The sequence below is a fragment of the Phlebotomus papatasi genome, chromosome 3, assembly GCF_024763615.1.
Source record: "Phlebotomus papatasi isolate M1 chromosome 3, Ppap_2.1, whole genome shotgun sequence".
Taxonomy (NCBI): domain Eukaryota; kingdom Metazoa; phylum Arthropoda; class Insecta; order Diptera; family Psychodidae; genus Phlebotomus; species Phlebotomus papatasi.
In genome coordinates, this window is record NC_077224.1 from 13,910,404 (window position 1) to 13,934,449 (window position 24,046).

Sequence of the window (24,046 nt, forward strand, 5' to 3'; positions counted from 1 at the left end):
TTTGGTTCTATTGTTCCTTACTTAAGGAATTATACAAGACTATGTTAGGAAAAAATTGCTTCTTGGGCATAAATTTTTTGGGAACCCGAGGAACTCATAGATTTTTCAGGGAACCAGGGGAATGGGGGAACTTTTAAACTTTTCAGGTACCTAACGGGGAACCCTAGGGACTTAAACATTTTAACAGGAAGCTTACGGAAAAACCATATAAATAGTTTTTTTTTAGGAAACCTGGGACCAGTATATCTTTTTCAGGATATTCTTGGGGAAACGAGGGAATGAGTACATTTTTAAGGAGCCTGGTAACCCCATACATCTTTTCAGGGATCCTTGGAAACTTAAACATTTTTTCGAGGAACTGGGAGCTCTAGCCAGTCCGATTACTTATGAGATACCCATGGGTGATCGTAAATAAGTAACGTTGTAATTAAATTCTTAAATACTTTTTACTGCTCGAACTCCACATTTTTACTTCGAAGGACTATGGTATCTAAAGATTAATGATCATAATTGATAAAACTGATCGGTTACGAACCGATAAGTATTTCTTATGCGGAAATTAATTCTATTACTCTTCAGACTATTTTTGGGGTATCGTTTGAGTGATTTTTGAATCGAACTCAAAAGTAAGTCTGGGAACGGAAACTCGGGAAACCCATATATTTTTTCAGGGATCCCGGGAAACTTATGTATTTTTTCGGGGAACCGGGAACTCGAATCATTTTGATTGCTTATGAGTTACCCCTTGGTAATCATAAAAAAATAATGTTATAAATTAAACTATAACCTATCCTTTTTTTAAATCGAAGTCTTTGAAGACTAACCGTTACAATCGGGCCAGTTTTCTGATCAACCCAGCGGCCCCAGTACGCTATGATAAAACTCACTTTCTTCAGATTTTACTTTTATCCGACACTGAGAAAAAAAGAGGGTGCGATTAACTTTTTTTCTCAGAACTTTAACACTTTTTAAGTGTAAAAATATATCAACATCTTTTAATGTTAATTTTACACCTTTTTAAGGGTAAAATTAACATGAAAATGGGTAATTTTAATCCCCTAATATACCTAAAAAGGGTAATATTTACACCGATTTTGGATCAATACTGCAGAGTAAAATTAACATTTCAGGAATGTTATTTAAACTTTTCGGATTTCTCTCAATGGAATTTTTTCACATGACCTTTTTGCTCTATGAAATATTGCAATGAATGTTTATTTGTTCGAAATATAAACAAATATTATAATATTACATATTCACAGCGAACAGACTGGGCTTTTCTACATCGTCATTGCTTTTTTACGCCTTCATTGCTTTTTTACACGTGATAAAGATACTAAAAAAATTGCGACACCTAACCAATTTTTGCATTAATTTGATGTTTTTTCCGTTCTCTGAGACAATATTCTTTAAAAAGAAAATTATGTATTAGTAAAATTTGCCAAATCTAAACACCTCGAAAAAGAGCAAAGAGCAGTTGACCGGTCAATTGCTTTTTGCTCTATGCTCAAGGTACTTATAATCAAAAAATTTTACTTATACATTTCCTTTTTAAAGAAAATTGTCTCATAAAGCGTAAAGAATATTAAATTAGTGCAAAAATTGGTTTGGTGCCGCAATTTTTTAAGTATCTTTTTCACGTGTTAAAAAAGCAATGAAGGCGTGAAAAAGCAATGACCATGTAGAAAAGCCCAGTCTGTTCTGTTATTTTCTCTGCTTGTTATTTTTGAAAATTATTTTTAAATTTTACGTTATTCTTGTAATTGGAGAATTTTTTGAGGTCATTAAATAACGATACCAATATGAACTTTTATCCAACCTTATATGGGATGTTTTTAATTTTTTTTTACATATTATTTTTTTAATAATTTGTTGACAAATGTACTTGTACGCAATTGTCTGGGTTGAAAGGAATTTAAATAATCATTTCCTTTATTTTTATCTAATTTGGGTTTTAAAAGAGGGTTGCGTATCAGCTTTCCCATATTTTTTTAAAGTTTTGATAAAAAAAGTTAATTATAAACAACTCTTTTGTTCAAAGGAAAATTTGAAAAAGTGATGTTTTCTATCATTTTTCCCGTATGATTTCTTGAACATACCTTTATCGAAAGCTTTTGACTGACACTGTATATTTTAGAGTTTATGGAACTTCCTAAAATTGTTCTTAAATTAATTAAGTTTAAAGTTAAAATTTTGATAGATTTTTTATAAAGTTTTGCAATTTATCTATACTGGCTTGAAAACTTAATACATATTTCTTTAAAATACATTTATTCTCAGAATAAAAAAAGTATATTATTTAAAGTATTTTATTATACTGTTGAACAAACTTTTCTTATATCAGATCGCAGACAACGATTTTAAACCTCTCTTCTTTGTATTTTTCTAAATTAATTTGGAAACTTTATAATGTTCATTATTCTATTTAAAGAAGATTGAAGGGGTGCCTAAGATCATTCTAAAATAATGACTATATTTGGCTATCAATCGGATGTCTTATAGGGACATAGGAAATGTTGTTGAGGGTTACATTGGAAATGTTAATGTTGGTTAGCCATAGTTCAATTTAAATCTAAATTTCTTTTGTCTGCCTATATTATATTTCGTTAAAGCTTAGCTTCCGCTAGAATTGCGACAAAATAGGTATTTTAATGTGCATTCAGCTCAATCTAGCCCGATTTCCCCCTACTTTTATAGTTTTTTTCTTTGAAGTTCTGTGCATAAACTGAATTTACTGTGGAAAGAATCACACCTTTTATAGAGCTAAAAGGCTTATCACTATCTTCGGTACCTCTATTGGCCCCATTTTCAAAATCAATTCAACAGAAAATTTCCTTCTTAAGTCGCTTTGAATTCGATGACCCAATTTTTACAATGGATACAATTTACCGCTTCTATTAGCGGGTAGGCCTAAGCACTTTTTCTTCATTACTGAATCAACCTTATTACCATTCGTATCGTTTTCAACAATGCATTGTGCAATTAATCAATTATACAGTGAATTTTTGTGTAACGGTGAGAGGTTGAAATGGCAGAAAAATACTTCAAGGAAATTACTAACGCACTGAGAGAAATTTTTTGAATGTTGCGCACTTAGCAAATGGGCTTAGCGCGAAGGGGAAGGGTCTTCAGAAAATTATATTTTTTCAATCAGAACTTGACTGAATAGATTTGACATCTAGGGTTCATGGCATCCCAGACATCCTTCGAGGTTAAAAGTAGCAACAAAAGAGGCTGCAAGTTGTCCAACGAGTCCGGAAGATTTTTCCATCGTCTCGGCATGGCTGAGAAATCTTTGGGTTAAGGAAGAGAAAAGAATTTCATTAAGAACCCATTCTGAGGAACTTGTTCCTTTAAGAAAAACCTCGACATGAACCTATTCATTTGGCGCAAGCTCGATGAATAACGTCTAGCTTGACGGGTCCTTTTCAACCATTTACTTTGCCTAACCTTGCCAGCAAGACTTATTGTGGATTTCTTTTTTTTTATTGTCCTCCATGGTGTTTTAATAACACAAAGGTGAGTTGCACGGTGAATAAGAAATTCTCCGGCAGGGCCTGTGGATTTTTGCTGCAAATACTGAAGAGGGTTTTTGATACTCTGTGTGTGACTTTTTGTTGGACGACCAATTGAGAATTTTATTTCAATTCACTTGCAAAATTCAGACGAATAGAAGAATCCTGTCGGAGAGGACTTCAAGTGGAGGCAGTGAGGCAAAGAGTCGAGTTACAACTTAGGAAAAAATTTGTTACTTGGCTTCTATTGAAATTGTAAGATTAGTTGCTATGCACAGAGTAACAAAAACCTTATTTATCGGTTTGAGTACGTTTCGATACAAGAAACATTTATTAGTTTTACGGGTTTAGGTAAAAAGGGAAATCGTTTTTCTCAGGTTTATTTTCGGAAAATCCATAATTAAGTGTGATTTGCAAGACTTTCTCATCAACGGTAAATCACTTCAAACAGGTGGATTTTATTTAAATGCCATTACTTTTTGGTGTTTTGGTAGGATTATTTTTAATTTGTTTTAATGATAATTAAAGAAATGTTTTATCGTATTGTTAATTACTATAATAAATTTGTTAATATCTTTACATCCGGTACAACAGATGTTTATAAGGTAAGCCGATAATTTTTCTGGCACAGATCGTTAAGGTAGAACGCTCTATAAGTTCAAAAAACATAGATGACTTAGAACAAATCTTAGTTAAAATAAAAATAAGTTCGTACCATTTAGAATTAAGACAAAAAGAACTTTAAAAAAGCTAGATACTTAATAAAGGTAATATCAGCAAGGCTAGATTAATTTGGATGACTGAATTCTACTTTTCCGAAAAGAAGGAACACAAAAGCTACATATCTACGTCAGACTCATTAACCCAACTAACAAAATGATTAATTATGTTGGTGACTTTGACCCCCTACTGTTCGTAAACTTTTTTTTTAATTTTATAATGTTTAAGAATGGTTCTCACCGATCAGACATGGTAGATCGGATCGGTAATGATCATCCTTAATTTCTGGAAATAGAGAAAAGCTTACGAACAACGGGTCAAAGTCACCCACGGAGGACAAATTCATCCGAACCTACGGTAGTTTAAGTTTAGGAACTGTATAAAATTAAGTTCTGAAACAAGATGAGCATAAATTACACAACTAATTTGATAGATCATTACTGAGTCAGTCCAGTGTAGAAAGGCAAGAAAGAAGGACGGGTCTGAGGTCTATAAATCTGGATTTGTACTTAATAAAAGATAAGTCAGCTATTTACTTTAATAAAACCCATTCTATTAGAAATTTGTAGCCCTGGAAAATAGGGTAACCAATTATCCACTCCTAAGGACCTAGAACTCAGAGCTTTATGCTTTAGTTTCCTCAGTCAAACGTAGATTGAAAAAAAATCAGAATATTTTCTGAATAATAAATTAAATTTTTCTTGCGGCAATAAAAAAATTATTTACCTTTAGCGATTAAGCATGTAAAAGAGCAATATTTAAAAGGTTTGAAATATATTCTAAAATTTCTTTTTTTTTATTTTAAAAATTCAACTGTTGGAGCCTGATATCGTTTTTTTTGGAGATCTTAAAGACAAACACTTTGAGGTGGGTAAAATTACTCAGAGTAGATTAATCTGAAGTTCATCTTCAACATCATTTTCAATTTTCAATTTAGCAGCCCGCACTTGTAGATCCTCCGCCACTTCAGAAAGATATTCAGGTTCGATTTCAAGGCGTTCCAAGGCAATATTCTGAATTTGATTTAGCCACCTTGACCTACACAGTAAAAAAAATTAACACTATTATAGCGTTAAACTTGGAAAAAGTGTTTTATTTAAAATTGTTATTTTAAAGTTGTTGAATTTCAAGATGTTGAATTTGGAATTGTTGAATTTAAAAATTGTTGAATTTTTATTTGTAAATTCAAAAATTGTTGAATTCTGTTTATTGTTGAATTTTCTTTTCATTTCGAAGATTTTGATTTTTTTTTGACTTTTTAGACATTTTTATTGGTTTTTCCTGTACTCGGGATACCCCCTAATGCGAAATGATTACATCTGATGCTCGGATCTTCACGATATACTTATTATGCATATAAATATTTGATGTTCTATATAACTTTTGCCCAATGAAAAGCATCTCGACTGAAGTTTAAGTCTCAATTGGAAATTCAACGATTTTTACACAACTGTTGTTTAAAAATCAACAACTTTTGTCTCAAAATTCAACAACTTTTGTTTAAAAATTCAACAAATTTGGTTGAAATACACAAGACCTCACACTATATTAGTGTTAAAAATTATGGTCAAACTATAATAGTGTTAATTTTTGATCATGTGACAAAAAATACCATAAAGTTGTGTATTTTTCACACTATAATAATGTGAAAAACTGTAAACATACTATAATATTGGTAATTTTTAGAATTTGTCAAACAGTTTTAAATGACAAAACATTGTTGAAAAATTTTTATGATTATAACAGTGAGAAATTTTACACAGATCGCAATTAAATAATTAATTTATCCGATTTTAAACTATTATAGTGTTAAAATTTTACACATTTTCAAATTAAACAACATTGTTGAAAATTTTTCAACTATAATAGTTGTAATTTTCAATCACGTGACAATAAATTACCAAAATGTTGTGCATTTTTCAAACATTTTTAAATTAAACAGCTAAAATGGTCGATTTTGCACTATTTGTAGTAAAATTTTACACATTTTTTTACTGTGTAAGGTCTACCTCGAGGTCGACGTCTCCTCTTACATAGCTTTTCTGGGGAAACTTTTATTAATGTTAAAAACCCAAATATTTTCTGGTAACAGATGAATTAAACTCGTACTCGAACAAAGGATTTTTGAAAAAGGAGAAAATTTGAATTTTTGAAAGATTTTTATACAAAAAAATTAGTATTTTCGGCATATTTTACACTACTCTTTGTCTTGTAAAATGAATTGTTTTAAAGGAAGCCAAGAGTCCTCCATTCTAATACGAGTTTACATTTAACGAAAATTTCAGAAAATAAGTTTAAATTGTGTACTTTTATTTAGTTGAGAGCTCTAATTATGTAATATGATGATTTTAGTCTTTGTGACCCAGGATACCCCTTAATTAGCAACCCTCAAATTTTCACCGTTGAAATTCTCATAGAAAAACTCTTTTCTAATGAATATATCTCGATACGATTAATAATAATAGAAAAACCAGGGGCATAACATTTCCTATGTTTCCTATACATTTCTAGCGAGCCGAAAAAACTTTTGACTTTATTAGCTGTTTTCTGTCATTGTAGAATGAATAAGCAAAAAGTACTAATACAAAATGAAAGCCAATTTAATAACAAAGAGGCAACCGAAAACCCTAAATTGGCAACCTACGCAGTTTTGGAGATATCTCCTGAAATGTGTACGAAAACAGGGAAAAAAATACACTAAAATCGGTAGCATTTTTCAGATCTAATGTCACCCCCCGGAGAAAACTGACTTATTCGAACGTTGACTAATAAGCAAAAAACAAATTGGATGCGCTTTGAGTATCTTTAAACTTTTCAAAACCATTGGGTCATAGGTACCTCAAGAACAAAATAACTTTGTATAGCGGAAGTGTTCATAATTTTAGACAGGGTGCTTATAAGCATCAATGTTCTAAATTTGAGGTGCAAAAGTTCCAATACTAATTTAATTTTTTTTTGTTACTCTCTTTTCAGAAACGTTGTTTAGAAACTTGATAAGCTGTTTATCGTTTTTTTTTCTTAATAAAATTATTCTTAATACGTTTGAAATTCAATTGATATGTAGAGGTGAATTTGAGTCTAATTTTGAACATTTTGGTTGTAAATTTGGACACTTTGCTTGTAATTTTGGACGGGCAATCCGCCTCAATAAGATGGCCTTTGTTCCATTTAAAGAACCTATTTTACCAAGTTTTCTTCCTGTTTATGAAAAGGAATAGTAAAATATCACAATGACCCCGGAAATTTTCCATATCATTCACTAAAGTGAGTTAATTTTGGATACTCAAAGCACACGCGTATTCGGGCATTCCCTGGGCTTTCGGGTAAACTTTTAAGGTTTTTATGACTACATCTCGTTCGTGAAATGATGTTCCTCCAGGAATTTGTTCACCTAGTCATCAGTAAAGTTAAAAATTTACAAAATTTTGAAAGAAAAACACCTTTCCAAAGCAACAAGTATCACCTGAATGGTGAATCTATTAGAAAATTGTCCGTTTTTCACAAGAAAAACGTAATTCACAAGTCAAATTTCACTTCAGATCAAATGAGCAAATCACTATTAACGTGAATCAACACAATATTCAATGATTATTTCATAATAACATCTAAAAATTTAATATAAATTTGCTGAAATTCCATAATTTTAATCAATTCAAATTTAGTGTCCTATTTTACCCTCAAAGTGTCCAAAATTAGAGGCTGCCCAATTTATGATTGTCAAAAAAAGTCGTTTTTATATTTAGGTCACCGGTTACCTATTGGTCCAGAAAGGTTAGGTACCCAAAAACAAACTCCTTCAATTTAAAGTCGATTCGAAATCTGGATACTTGCTCATCATTAAAGAGCTACTGCTTTACTATGTAACTAACCACATTCGATACCTGATGAAGAGGACATCCATCCTCGAAACGTCCGTCGTAGAGAATAAAATTGTGAAAATCAAGAAAGATTCAGTGTCTCCGTCTATTAGGTGAGATTCTTAACAATCTCACCTACTATAATCCTAACAAAATTTCATGTCGTCCGATCGACCTCAAATTTGGCCAAAATGTGTTTCGCCACTTCCTGATTCCGAATATATATGTGGCTAAGTTACGTTCCCGGCCGGCCGGCCGCTCTTTGGAGCTTAATAGCTCCTAAACTAAAAAAGATATCGACTTGCGGTTTTCGGCAAAGGTTATATATCGGGTGAAAATTGCAACTTGGTGCATTGACCCCCCACCCCCCGCCCCTCCTTCCGCCATTTTGAAGACCCCCCTATTTTTTGTTTTCTCAATAGCTCCGCCCCTATGGCATCGAGCGGGCTCAAATTTTAGTATGTTATAGCTGGGCCTTAGAGCTTTCCATCAATACCAAACTTAAGGTCCCCCGACCCCCCTGACCCGAGCTATAAGGGTCCAAAAAAAATTTCTTAAAATGGCCATAACTCCGGTTCTAATTGTCAGAATTTAAAAAGTGAGGGCTTTTTGGAAAGCTCTCGTGAAATGCCACTTCCCTTTCTAACATCACAAGTTCATAAAACCACCGCTAGGGGCGCTATTATTAAAAAGAAAATTTTTAAATCTTAAAAGTTAAATAACTCAAAAATTCCTTAGGCAATCGGGCTGAAATTTTAGTATGTTGTAGCCGTTGATTATACCTATCAAACAAAAAAAACCTTAAGTCGATCCATAACCTCTGACCCGAGCTATAAGGGGTCAAAGTTCGAACATTGACCGGCCTCTATCTCCGGTTCTAATTAACATATCGACCTAAATTTTACCTTTTTGGTTTCGTGTCGATGAGCACTTTCAGATGGAAGTTCAAAAAGTCACCACAGGTGGCGCTGTGATAGCGTCAAAATTCATCGAAATTCAAAGTCACTTTTCTCAAAAACGGCATTGTGCAAGTAAATGAAATTTTAGTATGTTGTAGTCCAGTCTAGGACGTTTCCAAAATGGTGCGTATGCGCGCTGTGGTTTCAATAGAACCGGTGATATGAGGGGTCAAAGTTCACGAAATTCAAAAAATCGTATCTCCGGTTCTATGTGACCGATTTTGATGAATGAGGTCTTAAACGAAAGATCTCACCAAATGCTATAACTTTCTAGAATATTTGAACTTCGTGGGACCAACACCAGGGGCGCCACAGTCGAAAAACCAATTTCAATATCACATAACCTCAATTATCTCGACTGTCGCTGAACCGATTTTGATGATTACTTCGACATAATTGTAGAGCACATTTGTCTCTACATTTCGTCCATACATCATTTTCCACTCAAACTACGCTATCACTCCGATTTTGCCGTTTAAGTGTGAAAAAATTGATTTTTCCCATAATAACGCTTTGAAATCACTCAGATGCCAATTTGACTGCCTCTACTCCACCGAGACACTTAAAATAGGGGTTTAAATGGAAAGTCCCACAAAATACAACAATTCTTTGATATAGTTGAAGTTCAACAAATGACTACTTGGGGCATTCTGGATGAAAAAACGAGTTAAGAAACAAAAAACCTCGCTTATCTTGGCTTCTGAGTAATCGATGAGATCATGTTCTATGAGAAAATTATAGAGAACATTCTGGTCTACATTTCACCCATATAACACTTTTCTGTCAGTTCATCCAAATCCTTGATATTTTGGTTTAAATACAAAATTTGTATAATTTCACGAATTTGATTCAAGATAACTGAATGGCGTCTCCCAACTTCAGCTCCAAATCGAATTTGCATGCACTCCGAGTTAGCTCACGTTAAGAATCTCACCTACATAAGCCGGTTAGGATTATCTGTCCTTTTCCTGCTATGTAACTAACTTTAATCATTTATATTTTTAATTAATCATATAATTTAAATAATTTATTGAATTGATTTCATTTATAATATTTATTTATTTATTTTATAGATTACATTTTGCAGTAACTATATCGTCTAAATCGTCTTAAGATTTTTGTTAAATTTTCGAAATATTATAGAAGGGTTTTTCAGAAATTGTGTAGAAAATATGTTAGTGTTTTTACAAATTTTAACTTATCATTGTCTTTCATTCCATATTCTCTCTTATTTAAAAACTTATCGAATATTGAGATAGACCCATAATTTAAAGACTATTTTATTCTATCACTTTTAAATAGGATTTTCACTTTCGTTACGCTATTTATAAAATTTCTTCGTTAAATTTTTAAATATTCTTATGTAGGTCTTCTTCATGCCTTTCCAAAACGTTTTCAAATCTGCAAAATTTATTAAGCTATTTTCGTGATAAACCGTCTTTGAGTTTTGCTTTGATACATTCTTGTAATTTGTCGGGATTAATATTTGAAGTGGCCTTCTTAAAAGGTTTTTAAAGGTTCAAATCATATCACTTTGAAGACCGTTTATGAATTTTAAAGGGAAGTCGGGAACTTTTGAATTGAGGTAGCTGTGAAATAGAGCTTTTTTATCCTATTTTTAAACGAAGCTAGACCTTACCATTGATATGGTTCTATAAACCATTTGTGAAACTAAAATACATCATTATAAGGCTCCATTCCATTCAAAAACAGGAAAGTAAGTTCAATTTCAAAGCTGCCCCAATTCAAAGGTACTCCACTGGTTCCACTTCTACGTTTTTTTCTTAAAGTTGAATTACCTTATCAAGCTCCAATAACTGTTTTTTCAAAAGGTGTGATAAAGGATTTCAACTAAGACCCTGTCTGACTCGTCTGACTTGTAGTCGCCGCTTAGTCCATGTCTTATAAATAAAGCTAATAAGAAATTCCCTCGATAAATTAATCATTTCTACTCACCTATTTTCGCTGTCCACTCATCATCCAGCCATGACACTTTACAATTTTGCAAACCATGCAAAACCATTTGAATACGTCATCTAATTTCAGGTACTCTTGTCCAATTCTGCCTGAGTTTGCCAAATTTTTTCACAACGGAAGAATATGTGAATAGAAAAACCAGAATGAGACCAAATGCTAATACGGAAAAGTCGCCTCAAAAGTTGCTTGATAAGTCAAATTGTCGTATGTAAAAATAATTGTATATTTTAGACTTAATTAATTGGTCATACAGTCACTTATGTAAATTTATCTTTAGACTCTTTATGCATTAGAGAGGAATAATCTACATTTTAACATGGGCACTCTATTTTGGTGTTGAACACTTCTTTGCCGTTTATTTCTGTGTTCAAAAAAGGGGCGATCTTAGGGAGTAAATAAATATGTAATTATGCTATATGTTGAGAAATATTTGCATGTACAAAAATATATAGATTTGGGATGGTAGGGGGGCAGGTGGGATTTATGTGGTTTCTTCTGGTCGCTGATGATCCCACCAGTCAATGGCCTCAATCATGCTCTCTTCGGATACTTCGTTGTCCAGGAGATCCTCATCCTCGGGCAATTCGGCCTTGAGGGTGAGTGTGCCGGCGTATGAGTTGGCTGGGATGTAGATGGATTCGTCGCAGGACATTGAAGGTTGGGAGGGAGACGGAGTTGAGAAGTGACCCGTGTCTCGTTTTAGTCTCATGGCACAATCGGCAGGTGAGAGAGACGATTGCCCACTGAAGGCGCCCGGTGAAACTGATGCAGGTGTTACGATATGGATGGGATCATTAATGTACTCGAGGTTCGATACCACGTCCTCCAACCGCGGCGGAATGACGGTGATCGGCTGCACGTTCTCCTCATTTTCCAATACATACGGACCCTCCACGAGGAGTTGGTACGTGTTCGTGCCTGGAATCCGGATGTACTGGGCTCCATTGAGGGTTGTGATGTCTGGCAAGGGGTATGGCATCACCTCGGGCTCCTCCTCCATCACCGAGGACGTTGAGAATCCACCCCCGCAGTCCGACAGAGGAGGAGAGGTAGACACCATGGAGGAATCGCATTGGAAATTCAAAGATTGACCAGAATCGCAGGATGTGTCCAGGGACAGAAGCTTCTCCAGACTCCGGATGTACTCAACGGCCATCCGCAGGGTCTCGACTTTGCTGAGCTTCTTGGACGCTCCTCTGCCATTCCCAGCAGCCTCGAAGGCTTCAGCCACTTCATCAGGAATATGTTGGCGCAATGCTGCAAAGCCGTTGTTCACCTGTAATGATAAATTACGCGTATTGTTTACTCATTTTGCAAATTTATTATTTGGAGAGGTATTACTAATATTTAGGGGAAGGCTTTTGGGTTCTGTTAAATGAATTTGACCTAATTTTCTCAGGAGATGTGAGACTTAAGACTAGCTATTAAAATATTTTGCCATTAGCTCAGATTAACCCTTTAACGACGAGACACTTTTTACGGACTGAAAATCAACAAATAACAATTAAACTGAGAAACATAATCAATGATAAGTCTTACATTTAACCTTGGAAAGTCCAACAGAGTATGATTCGTTATATTTTGTGCTTCTATGAACGATAGGGACAAAAATAGCCCAAAAATGTAAGTAATTTTTCTGATAATACCAATGAATAATATTTTCCCCTTTAATGAAAAATATTATGTATGAGTATTGTAGTATTTATTGTCAAAAGGGTTTTGCTTATAAAAATGGAAATATAAAAAGAAAATAAAATCAATTATGAATTTGAGAATTTAAAAATTCGCCATTTTTGAGCTTAAATATTTACTGCATAACAAATAGCTAGAGACTTGCAAAAAATATTTTGGATTCCTTCAACCTTCTGCTTTACAGTTATGTACAGACATAATAAAAAAATAACTTTGGGTAGTCAGGAAAAATTATTTTCTTTATGGGACACCGGTATTCCAATCGTCCTCAAAGGGTTAATGGATTATGGGAAAAATATCAAAGGTTCGAAGCAAGAGCGTGAACGAAGTCTAAAAGACTTCCGCTATATGGCCTGCCTACTTTCCTAAGAAATTATGAAATTATGAAATTGTAACAACTGATATTGTAACATAAAACATACAACAAGTGAAGGGAGTTTCCATCGTTTTATCCCAGAGGTTGGAATCAACGCTAAGATGGCGATGGCCGCATGGGAAGGGGGCAAAAAGATGAAAATGAGATGAATAAAATGAATTGAATTGAACTGAAATTCAAATATGCAAATCAATCTGTCTTCTTGTTGAATAAATTTTCAAAGAAGGGAAGGACCGGGTTTCTTTAAAAATTTAGGTTTAGATTTCTCTCAGTATATTTATTTGTAAATGGGCAATTAAGATTCTTAGGACTTCGGCATATCTTTTAGATCTGATAAACTTTATGAAATCAAAATTCACATCCCTTTCTCTCTCATACGTTTTGCATATGTCTAACTCATTCTTTCGTTCTCCAGACTTGATTGATCTAAATTAAATTTATTGTGAAATTTAAAAGAAGAAGAAGAGTACGAAAGAATGAGATAGACATATGCAAAACATGTGAGAAAGAAAGAGATTCGAATTTCGACTTTATGAAATTTTCTTTATCTAAAAAATGTACCGGAGCCATAAAAATCAAATTTAATTAAATTGCTGGTTGATTTTTATTTATAAAAAATAGAATAAGAGTATTCTAAGCAAATTTCAAAAATCTCTAGTAATACTTAAAAAATTTCAGGTAAAAATTCGAATTCTGGATAAACTAATTTAAGTGCAAGCTCAAAAGCAATGATTGAATTGAATTGAATTGACTTTAAAAGTTAGAGTAACTCCCATACAATTTAATTAGGTACTCTTCAAAGTTATATATAATTGCATAAATACTGAATTATAACTCGATTTATTTATGTCTGAATCTCGAACTGAGTTTGTCCGGAATTCTGCTATGTCAGGAATTCTAAATTTTACAAGTTACTAATTAGTATTCGTAATTTGTATTAGAAATGACAGAATAGAATTAATTTTACGTAAAAACACAGGCTTATCAAAAAGATCATAAGTCGGAAATAAGATGAATAAAAAAAAGAAAGCGGTTTAAAAAAAATCCTAGTTTTACACTTCAAACCGTTTGGTCTATACAACCGTGCCAGTTAGACAAATTAATGGAAATAATAACGCAAAACAAAAAAAAAATACTGAAATGGAGTCGTAGCTTACAAATTTACAAAATTTGCAAAATTCTTTGGAGTTTTAAAAATTCTTTGAGCTAATCGAATAATAGTTATAATACTTGATATTAGAAATTATGTTTATATCCGTACAAGTTCTTGAAAAATCTCGGCATAGAAGGCAAATATTAGTTAAAATAAGAATCAGTTAGGAAAAGCTGTAAGTGTAAGTATAGGTGAAGTAAAGTCTTAATTGATAAAGATTTTGCGGGAAAGAAATGTCAAATTCTTAATTATTTTGCTACTAATTTGACATTTTTTAATATATTTCCTTTTCAAATAACACTCTAATTTTGAATAACCATTAAAGATCCGAAAAGTATGTTACATTTTGAAGTAGACTTTTAGTACAAAGATGTACTAATCGAACTGATTCGTTTTTCGAGAAAAGTTAGTTTAATTTAATACTTTCATGTACTAATTCTTATTACAATTCAAAGTTTTATTTATTTATTTATGTTTTTTTGAAGTCTTTAATCAATTTAGATCTTTCACAGATTCTGCGCCAAATGGCACAATTTTAAATTGATTTCTATATTTTGTGAAAATTGGTATATTTTATTGATGGTTTAAGAATATTAAATGTCTTTCAAAACTTTAATAAAATCACCGATCTTAGAATAAGCCATAGACCGTCTTCAGACTAGAGGTTTAGCCTAGGTTCCGAAGGTCCCAAAATCCTAAATAGCAAACCATTTAATGTTTTAATAATCCATTTCTAAGTCAAAATTATCCAAAAATTTCCTACTAATAAACCTTATGGCTAAGCTTTAGACCTGAAGCCCGTAATACGGTAGCTAGTTTAAGTAATATTTATTATGGTGAATTACATTCTAATAATATTTTTTTAAATACATTTTTTAATTTATTTTGTTAGGAGGAAGAGGGGCACCTTTGAAATCGGAATTTTTCTTCAATTTTTGAATGTGAACTGAGTTATATCATAATGTTATTTAGCTTCTTAATCTGTTCAGCTAAATTATATCACGATAAGGATCAATTTTATTTAAAAATAGGTAAAAAAATCCCAATTTCAAAGTTGCCCTACTTCTCCCTATACCGCAGCTGCGGGTGACTTTGCACTCTGCCATTGATTTTGTACCCCAACTTTTCGTAAACTTTTCTGTATTCTTGAAGGATGATTTCTTGACCATCCCTGAGTAGCCTTATGCCAGCTTCAGGCCTGAGGTTTAGCCCAGTTCCCGAAAGTCTCAAATTTCAAAATAGCAACCAATTTTATTGATTTTTCAGAATTAACTGGATCATTTGCCCATAATGTGCAATCCTAAGTCATATTTTCCCAACAAATCAAGACTGATAAGGAATTAGAGAGGTTAAGCCATATAGTTAAGTCTTGGGTTTGAAGCCGGCATTATGGTCTCTAGGCCATCCATAAGAGCTTAAACTAAGGAAAAGCTTACGAAAAGTAGGAGTCCAAAGTCACTCCCGGAGTGCAAAGTCACCCGAATCTACGGTACCATTCCTTTATTCATTTTTTTTAAGTATTATGTATGTTAAAACGACTACTTCACTAATTTATGGCAGGCTTCAAAAAATTGAAAATATTCATTATTGGAATCTAAAAATAACGAAGTTTTAAATCTAATCTAAAAAATTGCATCAACTTATTCTAATGTATAACGTAGGTCAAGAAAAAGAGCGAAATATTTCCTTTAATTGTTTTCAACATAATAAAAAAAATCATTCAAGCCTTTACGTATATTGCTACAACATTTGATTAATATTTTCAGAAATTTTCACTTAATTTTTTTTTTTAAATCATACCGTCAAGACCTGATTTTTTTGTTTTAAATTACTTTGCGCAGGGGCAAGATTACGCAGAACAGGTTCATCTAAATTCAAAATAAAAAAACTAAATATTTATTGTTGGAGAAAACGTTAAACTCGTACGTTACGAATAATTTTTTTAAAGAAAATTAATTTGGATTTTGGAAAGAATTTTATTCGCAATATTTCCATTTTCCCTGAATTTTACACATTTCGTCTTGTAAAAAAAGTTGTGATCAATGCTGCAAAAAATTCGTCGTTGATATACGAGTTTGACTGCGTTTAACTCATCTGCTAACAGAAAATTTAATTTTCTGAATTTAAATGAACCTACTCTGAGAAATTTGTCTATCGTAAATAATTTTTTGATAAATTGATATCCGAAAATCAAGTCCCAAAGACTGAATTTTTAAAGATTTTCAAATAAAAATTTCAAAAAACATATTAAATTAAATTTAAATTTTGTGTTTTTATATGCCTAATATATAAACTTAAATAAAATTTTAATTATGCTGAAAAAAATGTTTTTGATTTTCTTGCCATTACGTAAATTCTTAAAAATTAATTAGTCAACCGTTTTACATTAACACTAAACCTATCGCCTATTTTCGGGAGTTTCTCCTAGCACGCTTGGTCAAATAACAGACCACAAATGGGATACTGAACAAGTTTTATTAAGGAAATTTTAGAAAATTAAGGAAAAATTTAAATTTAAAAACTGAAAAATATATTACATGCATATTTTGAGAAGTTCATAAAGTTTGATAGCGACATTGTTCCGTTTAAATATGTATTAATTTTAAAAATTTTATAAACCGGTCAATTTAATCGGTCTTGGTAAGTTTAGTGTTAGGCCATTTAATAAAATCGTAAAAAAGGCGTAATAGATTTCCTAAATATGTTTAATTTTCTACTCTTCTCCGAATGGTGTAGAAAACTGTAATAAATTAAAATGCAAAAATTTTATTCACCTGCTTTACGCGATTCCTTTCTCTAGCGTTTCGCTTGGCCACAGCCAGAGGTTGAGGGAGGCCTTTGGACTTAGCAGGAGCCTCAGGCGAGGCCTTGGTCCTCTTGACCGGCCTGCAATCGTTGGTAACGAGCACAATGTTGGCGCTGTTGGACTCTGCGAGTGGCAGAGCTTTTGACTTTTTTCTCACTATCACATTTTCACGCTTTGGATTGGCCTTAATGATGGCACTATCTCCCATTCTCTGCACAACTTTGCCCCCTAGAACCGTGTCCGGCTGGGTCATCACATAGGTCACTCCAGTGGCCATTTTCAGCTAAATACCGACACTTTTCCGCACAATTTTCACCTCGACTCAGTTACTGTGTTGTCCATTATCACAAAAACTTATGCCATGTTCTTTCAGGCTTCACTGACTTTCTGTCTGAGTCTCTTCAGCGATAAGAGTTTATTCACTTGGCCATTTCTTAAGGTGGGAAAAATCGCGAAAAACTTGCTCTATTTGCAAACACGAGCCACAGAGGATCTTCCCATGGTCACAGATCGTGTGAATGGTCGATGGATGTGCGGCAGACAAAGAGGCTCAACTGTCTGGAGATGGTCCAAAGAGAAGTCGATGGCAGCTGCTGGTTTGAGCAATTGAGTCGCGTGCCCGCTGTCTGGAGTGTACGAATGGCTAAAATAAAATAAAACTACTTCACTATTTACGCAAAAGTCGAACCTGGAAATATTACATTTATTCCAACACACACGCAAGCACAACAGAAATATTGTTCAAAAAGACTCCTCCCTTATGTACAAATTTTTCTTCCTTCCTAACCCCTCATCCATCCCCTTCCCATGGCTTTTTTGCGCCTCCAGTACTTCGATATCATGGGATCGTAATATATTGTGCTTGTATTGAGAATTGATCCCTTCTAGGCTACGAAGTAGGGACCCACCAAACTTACCTTTTGGATATAAAGGTCTCTTGCCAAGGGGCTATTCAAAAATTGATTGATTGATCATACGTCAGTATTTAGGATCAGGAATTTTAATTAGAAATACAAATTTTGGATTGATTGAATTAAAAAAGCACAAAATTAGTCAATATCACAAAATGACTTTGAAAATTACTAATCATTAATTAAATAAACCAATTTTAATCAAAGTGATTAATCCTTTGCTTAACGTATGCAAACGTTCATTTGTAAACCTGCTATTTAACCAACATATTTAGTCATTGAGAAAATTTTACAACTTGACATATACTTCAGTCGAGGTAATTTTCTCTGATACGCTATAAAGGATATGAAGTATTGTTCTGGACACACCTACGACTGGATACATCTACGAGCCGAGAGATGGCACGTAATTATAATAAAAATAATTATTAGACTACATCCTCATCAGTTTTCCACTAATCCATTTCTAGGCTTAAACCGTATTTCTGCCTAGGGAATAAGCTAACGAATTTAAATGTATGTTTGTTATGGCCCTGTTGCCAAAGGAAGAGCAATAAAATTATGAGAATTATATAAATTACTATTGTTTAAATGAATTGTTTTCTGTTCTTCATGTGAGAACAAAAAAAAATTTCTCGTAAACCATATTTATAAGAACCTACTTAAAGACATTGGGAATGGAACCTATTCTGGTTAGGCAAAGGCTCTAGATATCCTATGGGTTTTTTAAGAAACAGAACAACATTTTCTTCTTAAATTGTCTTACAATGCAAAAAATAATCCTACATTCGTAATTCCGAGGCGATTATTTATCCAATAATATACATGATGCACATTTTTGCGATGTTTTCTATGTTTTCTTTTTAATAAAATATATATTTTTATTTTCTTATTTATTTTAATGCAATTGCCTTTGAAACTGTGCGTCTCTTTTAGAGGCGAAATAATACGAGAGATGTCTTTCACGTCCTCCGCAGACTGACCGACTTTCCGAGAAAAGAAAATCGTAGTCAATTTGAGATATTTATTCATCATAAACTAAGATCGAAAGCATAAAAATATATTTTCAAATAGAAAAATATCTTTTATTTCAATTGTGAATTTTGTTTTTAATTCAACTTGTTTTATTGATTTTTTTAACAAGAAATTTTTAAAAGGTTAGAGAGTTTTTAAATGTTCAAGTTAAGCAAAATTATAAATAGCTTCCCTTGATTTACTAAAGAACACCAACATATATATAATGCAGGAGTAAATAAGTATGGACTGCGAATGAACTGTGAGTGACAGATCGGGAGATCGCACCGATCTGTCTCCAAGATCGTTCTACCCGCTCCGATCAGTCTTCCTGGTCTCGCTGATCGACATCCAAAGTGAACTGTCAGTGGAGAACATATTTACCAACTGTAAATATTTAATATAACTCTTAAGAACAATTTTTATATTTTCGGAAATCGCTTGAAGTTTTCACTATACCCTCTCACCGAAATTTCTAGCGCAATTTCAGTGAACTAAAAAAAATTATAGAATTAAAAAAAAAACTTGTACCCGTGAATATTTAAAAAAAAATGTATTTCTTTTAATTTTCTAATTTTTCAAGTCTTAAAATTGTTGTATAAAAAACATAGAAAGCGATTGATGAATGATCCCAAAGTTTATTAAGCGTATTGAAGCCTTCTTTATTATGTATGTCTTCATTGTGAATTAACGGGAAGGTACTATAAAAAATTCCTCTTTCCCTAAAACATAAAACAACTTCTGAAATATATTCTTAATATTCATTTTTAATTCCTGAATTTGTTCGACACTTCCAAGTGATACATTTGGGGCAAATGTGTATTAATTTCACAAATTTAATATGAAAGGAAAAATCGTGGACAAAAAGTTAAAACAATTTTAATATGTGTTTTTATCATTAAAAACAAGACATAGAAAAACATAGAGTATCCACGTAGGATGTTATCGTTACTTTTATATATGAGTTTTCAGTTATCAAATTCTATCTATGAATTGTATTGTATTTATTCTTCATCTTGATTGTGACATTTCCATGCAGCCATCGTCGTCTTAGCGTCGGTGACCAACCTCAAGAGCCAAAACGATGGAAAAGCTCTATCACGTATCAGCCAAAGTAACATTATTTGTTTACAGATCTTTCATTAAATAAGAACCATTGAATAAGAATGTCAGGAAATGTCCACTCAATCAAGAGACAAGGCCAGGCTGTGGCAGCCGTTTGGCATGGAGGGTAAAAAAAACATTATAATAAAAATATTAATGATGATAATAACTTAAAGAAGAACGAACCACGAAGGGGATAAATTTCATAAAAGAAGCAGCATTAAGACGATATTTTTTATCGTTTTTGTCAGGATCTATACTTGAAAGATAAATTATAGAAAAGTACCAAAAATTCACATAAAACACCTTTAGTAACTTTTGAGTGTGGTTTCTGTATTCGAATTGTGTATCCGAGTTTGAAACAGTGATAATTGATTTCTAAAAACAGCGCTTAAACTAACCTCACACAACTTATATTTAAAAGAAAAAAAACATAGAAAAACATTTTGGTTGCTCATTAGTTAAGCTACAGAAATAAAATTTCATCCTTGAATTTAAAACGAAGATAATTGACCTCAGAGAATAAATTGGATTGATTTTGCGGTATCTATATTTATCAGACAAAACATAGAATAATTTTGAACACTTTCTTTTAATGCTTTTGGTTACTCATTCGCAAGGCTTCATCATTAAAATTTCATTTTTAATCCAAAACGATCATAATTGGCCTCAGGGGAAAAACTGAATTAAATTTACAGAACTTGATTTAAAAGACAAAACATAGAAAACTTTGAACATGTATCTTTTTAATTCGATTGCTCCTTATGGAGATTTCAGTGTTTAAGTTCTGTCTCCGAATGTGGAACGATCATAAAAAAAACTTTGGAGGTGAAATTAAATTAATTTGACCGGAGATGTAATAGAAGCCAAAACATGGAAAATTTTGAATATGTAGCTTCCATCCCATCGGTTGCTCTTTAATGGGATTTTAGTGTTTTAATTGCGTTTTTGTGTTTAAAACGATTATGAGTGGCGTCAGAGAATAAATTCAATTAATTTTACGAGATCTGTATTTCAAAGAAAAAACATAGAAAACTTTTCAACACCTATTGTTTATGCCTTTTATTGCACAATTTTCAAATTGTGTCTTTGAATGTGAAACAGTCGTAAGTAGCTTTGGAGAATAAATTGAACTAATTCAGCAAGATCTGTATTTATAATAAAAATGTAGAAAAAAACATCGAAAGTCTGTATTTGATAGATTATGTTGTTTTTGGCTAAGGCACAGGTATCCAAGTTATGGTATATTATGATGCTGTTCCTAACAGAAAAGAAAGGTCAATTACTATCGTCAACTTGGTAGCTTCCTTCAAAGTGATTAGCCCCTTGTCTTTCCCGCTCATTCTCGTACATGAGGATCGTGCTTCTTTTCACTGGGTAAAATTCACAGCCGAGGGGAAATTTAATTCTTCCCTTTGCTGAGTTTACCGTTGAGCTCAGAGTTTCCATCGGAGGGTTCAATTGTTCACTAACACATGGGTTGATCATGAGGATCTGAAAGCAGGACATGTAACTGAATTTATGTGCCAATATGCTGTACATAAAAATACGATCTCTCGTGCGAGTAAAAATTCTTACATTTATACCTGCGCCTAATAAAAAGCCAGAATTTCTCTCTCTCTTTCACTTTCAGATGGATACGAAAAAGAGGGAAGAATTAAATTTTGAGGCACTTTTTTTTAAGACGACTATGTCCTGTTGTCTGGCAAGACATTTTTCTTTCCATTTGAATTTTCCACTCCTTGAGCACATTTAAAGGCGCACACAAGAATGGAACAGAGATTTTTGTAAAAGACTGGGAATCTTTTCTTCCAAGACATCTGAACCTCATGCTTGTTCCCATATGTTCGGATTTTTTTTTCTGTTCGAGAATTGTGCCATCTTCAAAATCCCAAAAATGAAAATTTCTCATGGTATAGAGACAGGCTCTCAATAGCCATAAATGATTTTTGACACCTCGAAGAAAACACATCCACTTCTGTTTCATGTTCTTCACGAGAGTAAAAGGATCTGTTTGTCGTCGAGACATGACAATTTTCACATCCAAGCTCCTCCATCTCCTTACAATTTGTCCCAAAACATGTTCTTCATCACACTTTATTGCTAGGAAATATTTCCACTGAATTTTCCATGGGTCATCTCACAGAACTTCTCCACACATGTGTCGTAAAAGGCCCCAGGGAGGGACATTTAATATGGAAAACAAGTCCTGCCTGACAATCAACCCAGTCATTTCATCCTTTAAAATCCCATCATGTTCATTGTTGTGCAAATCGCACTGGAATAACATGGTCCTGATTCAGATTTTTCTCTGGGGTGAAAGAATTTTTCAGCATTGTTCGATCCCTGGGCTCTGTGGCTTTGGGCTGTTGAGGGAAGTTCCGGAACCCTCCTGAGGACCCTCCTGAAAAGAATGATTGTTGCAGATTCGTACGGGGAATTGGGAATGAAATTCAGATGCAATTGTTCAATTTTTACACTGTCAAACTCTTGCTGAGATTTTTGAGAAGTTTCAATAGAAAACGGTTTGAATAAAGGACAATAAGGTAAATTAGATCATTAAAAAAAATCATAAACGGTAGAGAAATTAAGAGGGTGAAGGAACTGGTTTGAGTTTTGTTTATTCATTAAGTACAGAATATTATTACAAACGGCTTAAGCTATGAAGGAGGATTTCCACCGTTTGCCTTTGGAAGTTGCTCACCAACGCTAAGACGGCGGTGGACGCAATGAAAAGAAAAATAATCACTGTTTCTGTAAAGTATTGAATTTTAGAGCATTTCTCGATGAATATCTATCTATCAACCTAATTTATAAGAAAGAATAGTAATTAAAATATAAAAATTTGCAATGAAAAATAATAAAAACGTTATTAGGTATCTAAAATGGATAAAAAGAATGATTTTTACTAAGTTGCCTCGAGAGTTTCCCTCATTGATTATAAATATCTAAACTAATTCATTTCTTAGGACCTTGGAAACCTTTTAGGTCTGTAAAATTTAATGAAAACAAAATCCTTAGCAGACAAATCTAAAATGAATTTGTCTTGATGATTCGGCCGGACTGATAAATTTAAGCGTAATATCTACTAACAATTCGATCAAACCAAGCCCTTGAAATTGAATTCTTCTACTGAATTTTAGCAATTCAGCGCTTTTTTGGGCTTTATTAGACAATTTCTATTTGAATTTTTATTTGAATTATTTAATTTTGATTACTTTATTGCCATTGAATTTTCATGCAATAAATGATTGAACGATACTTTTACGTCTTTACTATACAATTCATCGCTTTTAATTAGTTTCTTGATATATTTCTCCATATTCAGCACTTTTAAACTTTTCCATTTACTTTAGCATTATTGTTTTATTTTACTGAACTATTGAAATATGAATTCTATAGAAGTAAAATGCTTCTACGAAAAGCTGCTCAGAGCTTTGCTTTGCAATTCAGCACCATTGCAATAATTTTCAAGGCTTAGTTTACCAAATTCAGCACTTTTCCACTTCTTAATTAGCTTTTATATTGTTTTTACCGTGTCAGTAGAGTTAGATTCTAATAGAGTAAAATATTTTTAAGCAAAGGTTCTTATATGCCTTTGCTTACCAATTCAGCGCTGTCGCTTTTGTTTTAAATTTTAAAACATAGTGATTCGAATTGAGCAAATTAATTTTTTCTACTTTTAGATTGTTTTATTTGACCGAGTTATTATTTTTTAAATTAATATAAATACCACTATTTTTTGTGAACTTTCGAAGTTGTGACAAACAATTCAGTACCAAAATTTCAACTTTACCAAATTCAGCACTTTTTCAACCTTTCAATTCAACTTTATATCCTCTCATTTTACCGAGTCAGGTGAGTTGGATTCTAATTGAGAGAAACACTTAAAGAAGAGCAGTAGGGGAAAGCGCGCTACCTTCGGACGATTTATGCTTCGAAAAATTCATTTTTTTTTTCAA

The 24,046-nt window shown here is 32.8% G+C and overlaps 2 protein-coding genes across 2 annotated transcripts in view; one reads left to right on the forward strand and one right to left on the reverse strand.

The window, feature by feature from the left end:
- Positions 1-24,046, forward strand: part of LOC129807792 (uncharacterized) — an 802,905-nt gene that overhangs the window by 498,712 nt on the left and 280,147 nt on the right. The gene's annotated exons all lie outside the window — the stretch shown is intronic.
- On the reverse strand, positions 11,231-17,709 carry LOC129807797 (achaete-scute complex protein T8). The gene is made up of 2 exons (XM_055857292.1): positions 17,024-17,709; positions 11,231-12,304 (listed from the first exon to the last, which is right to left on the reverse strand). The coding sequence occupies exons 1-2, from the start codon at positions 17,330-17,332 to the stop codon at positions 11,510-11,512; spliced, it is 1,104 nt and encodes a 367-aa protein (XP_055713267.1). The 5' UTR covers positions 17,333-17,709; the 3' UTR covers positions 11,231-11,509.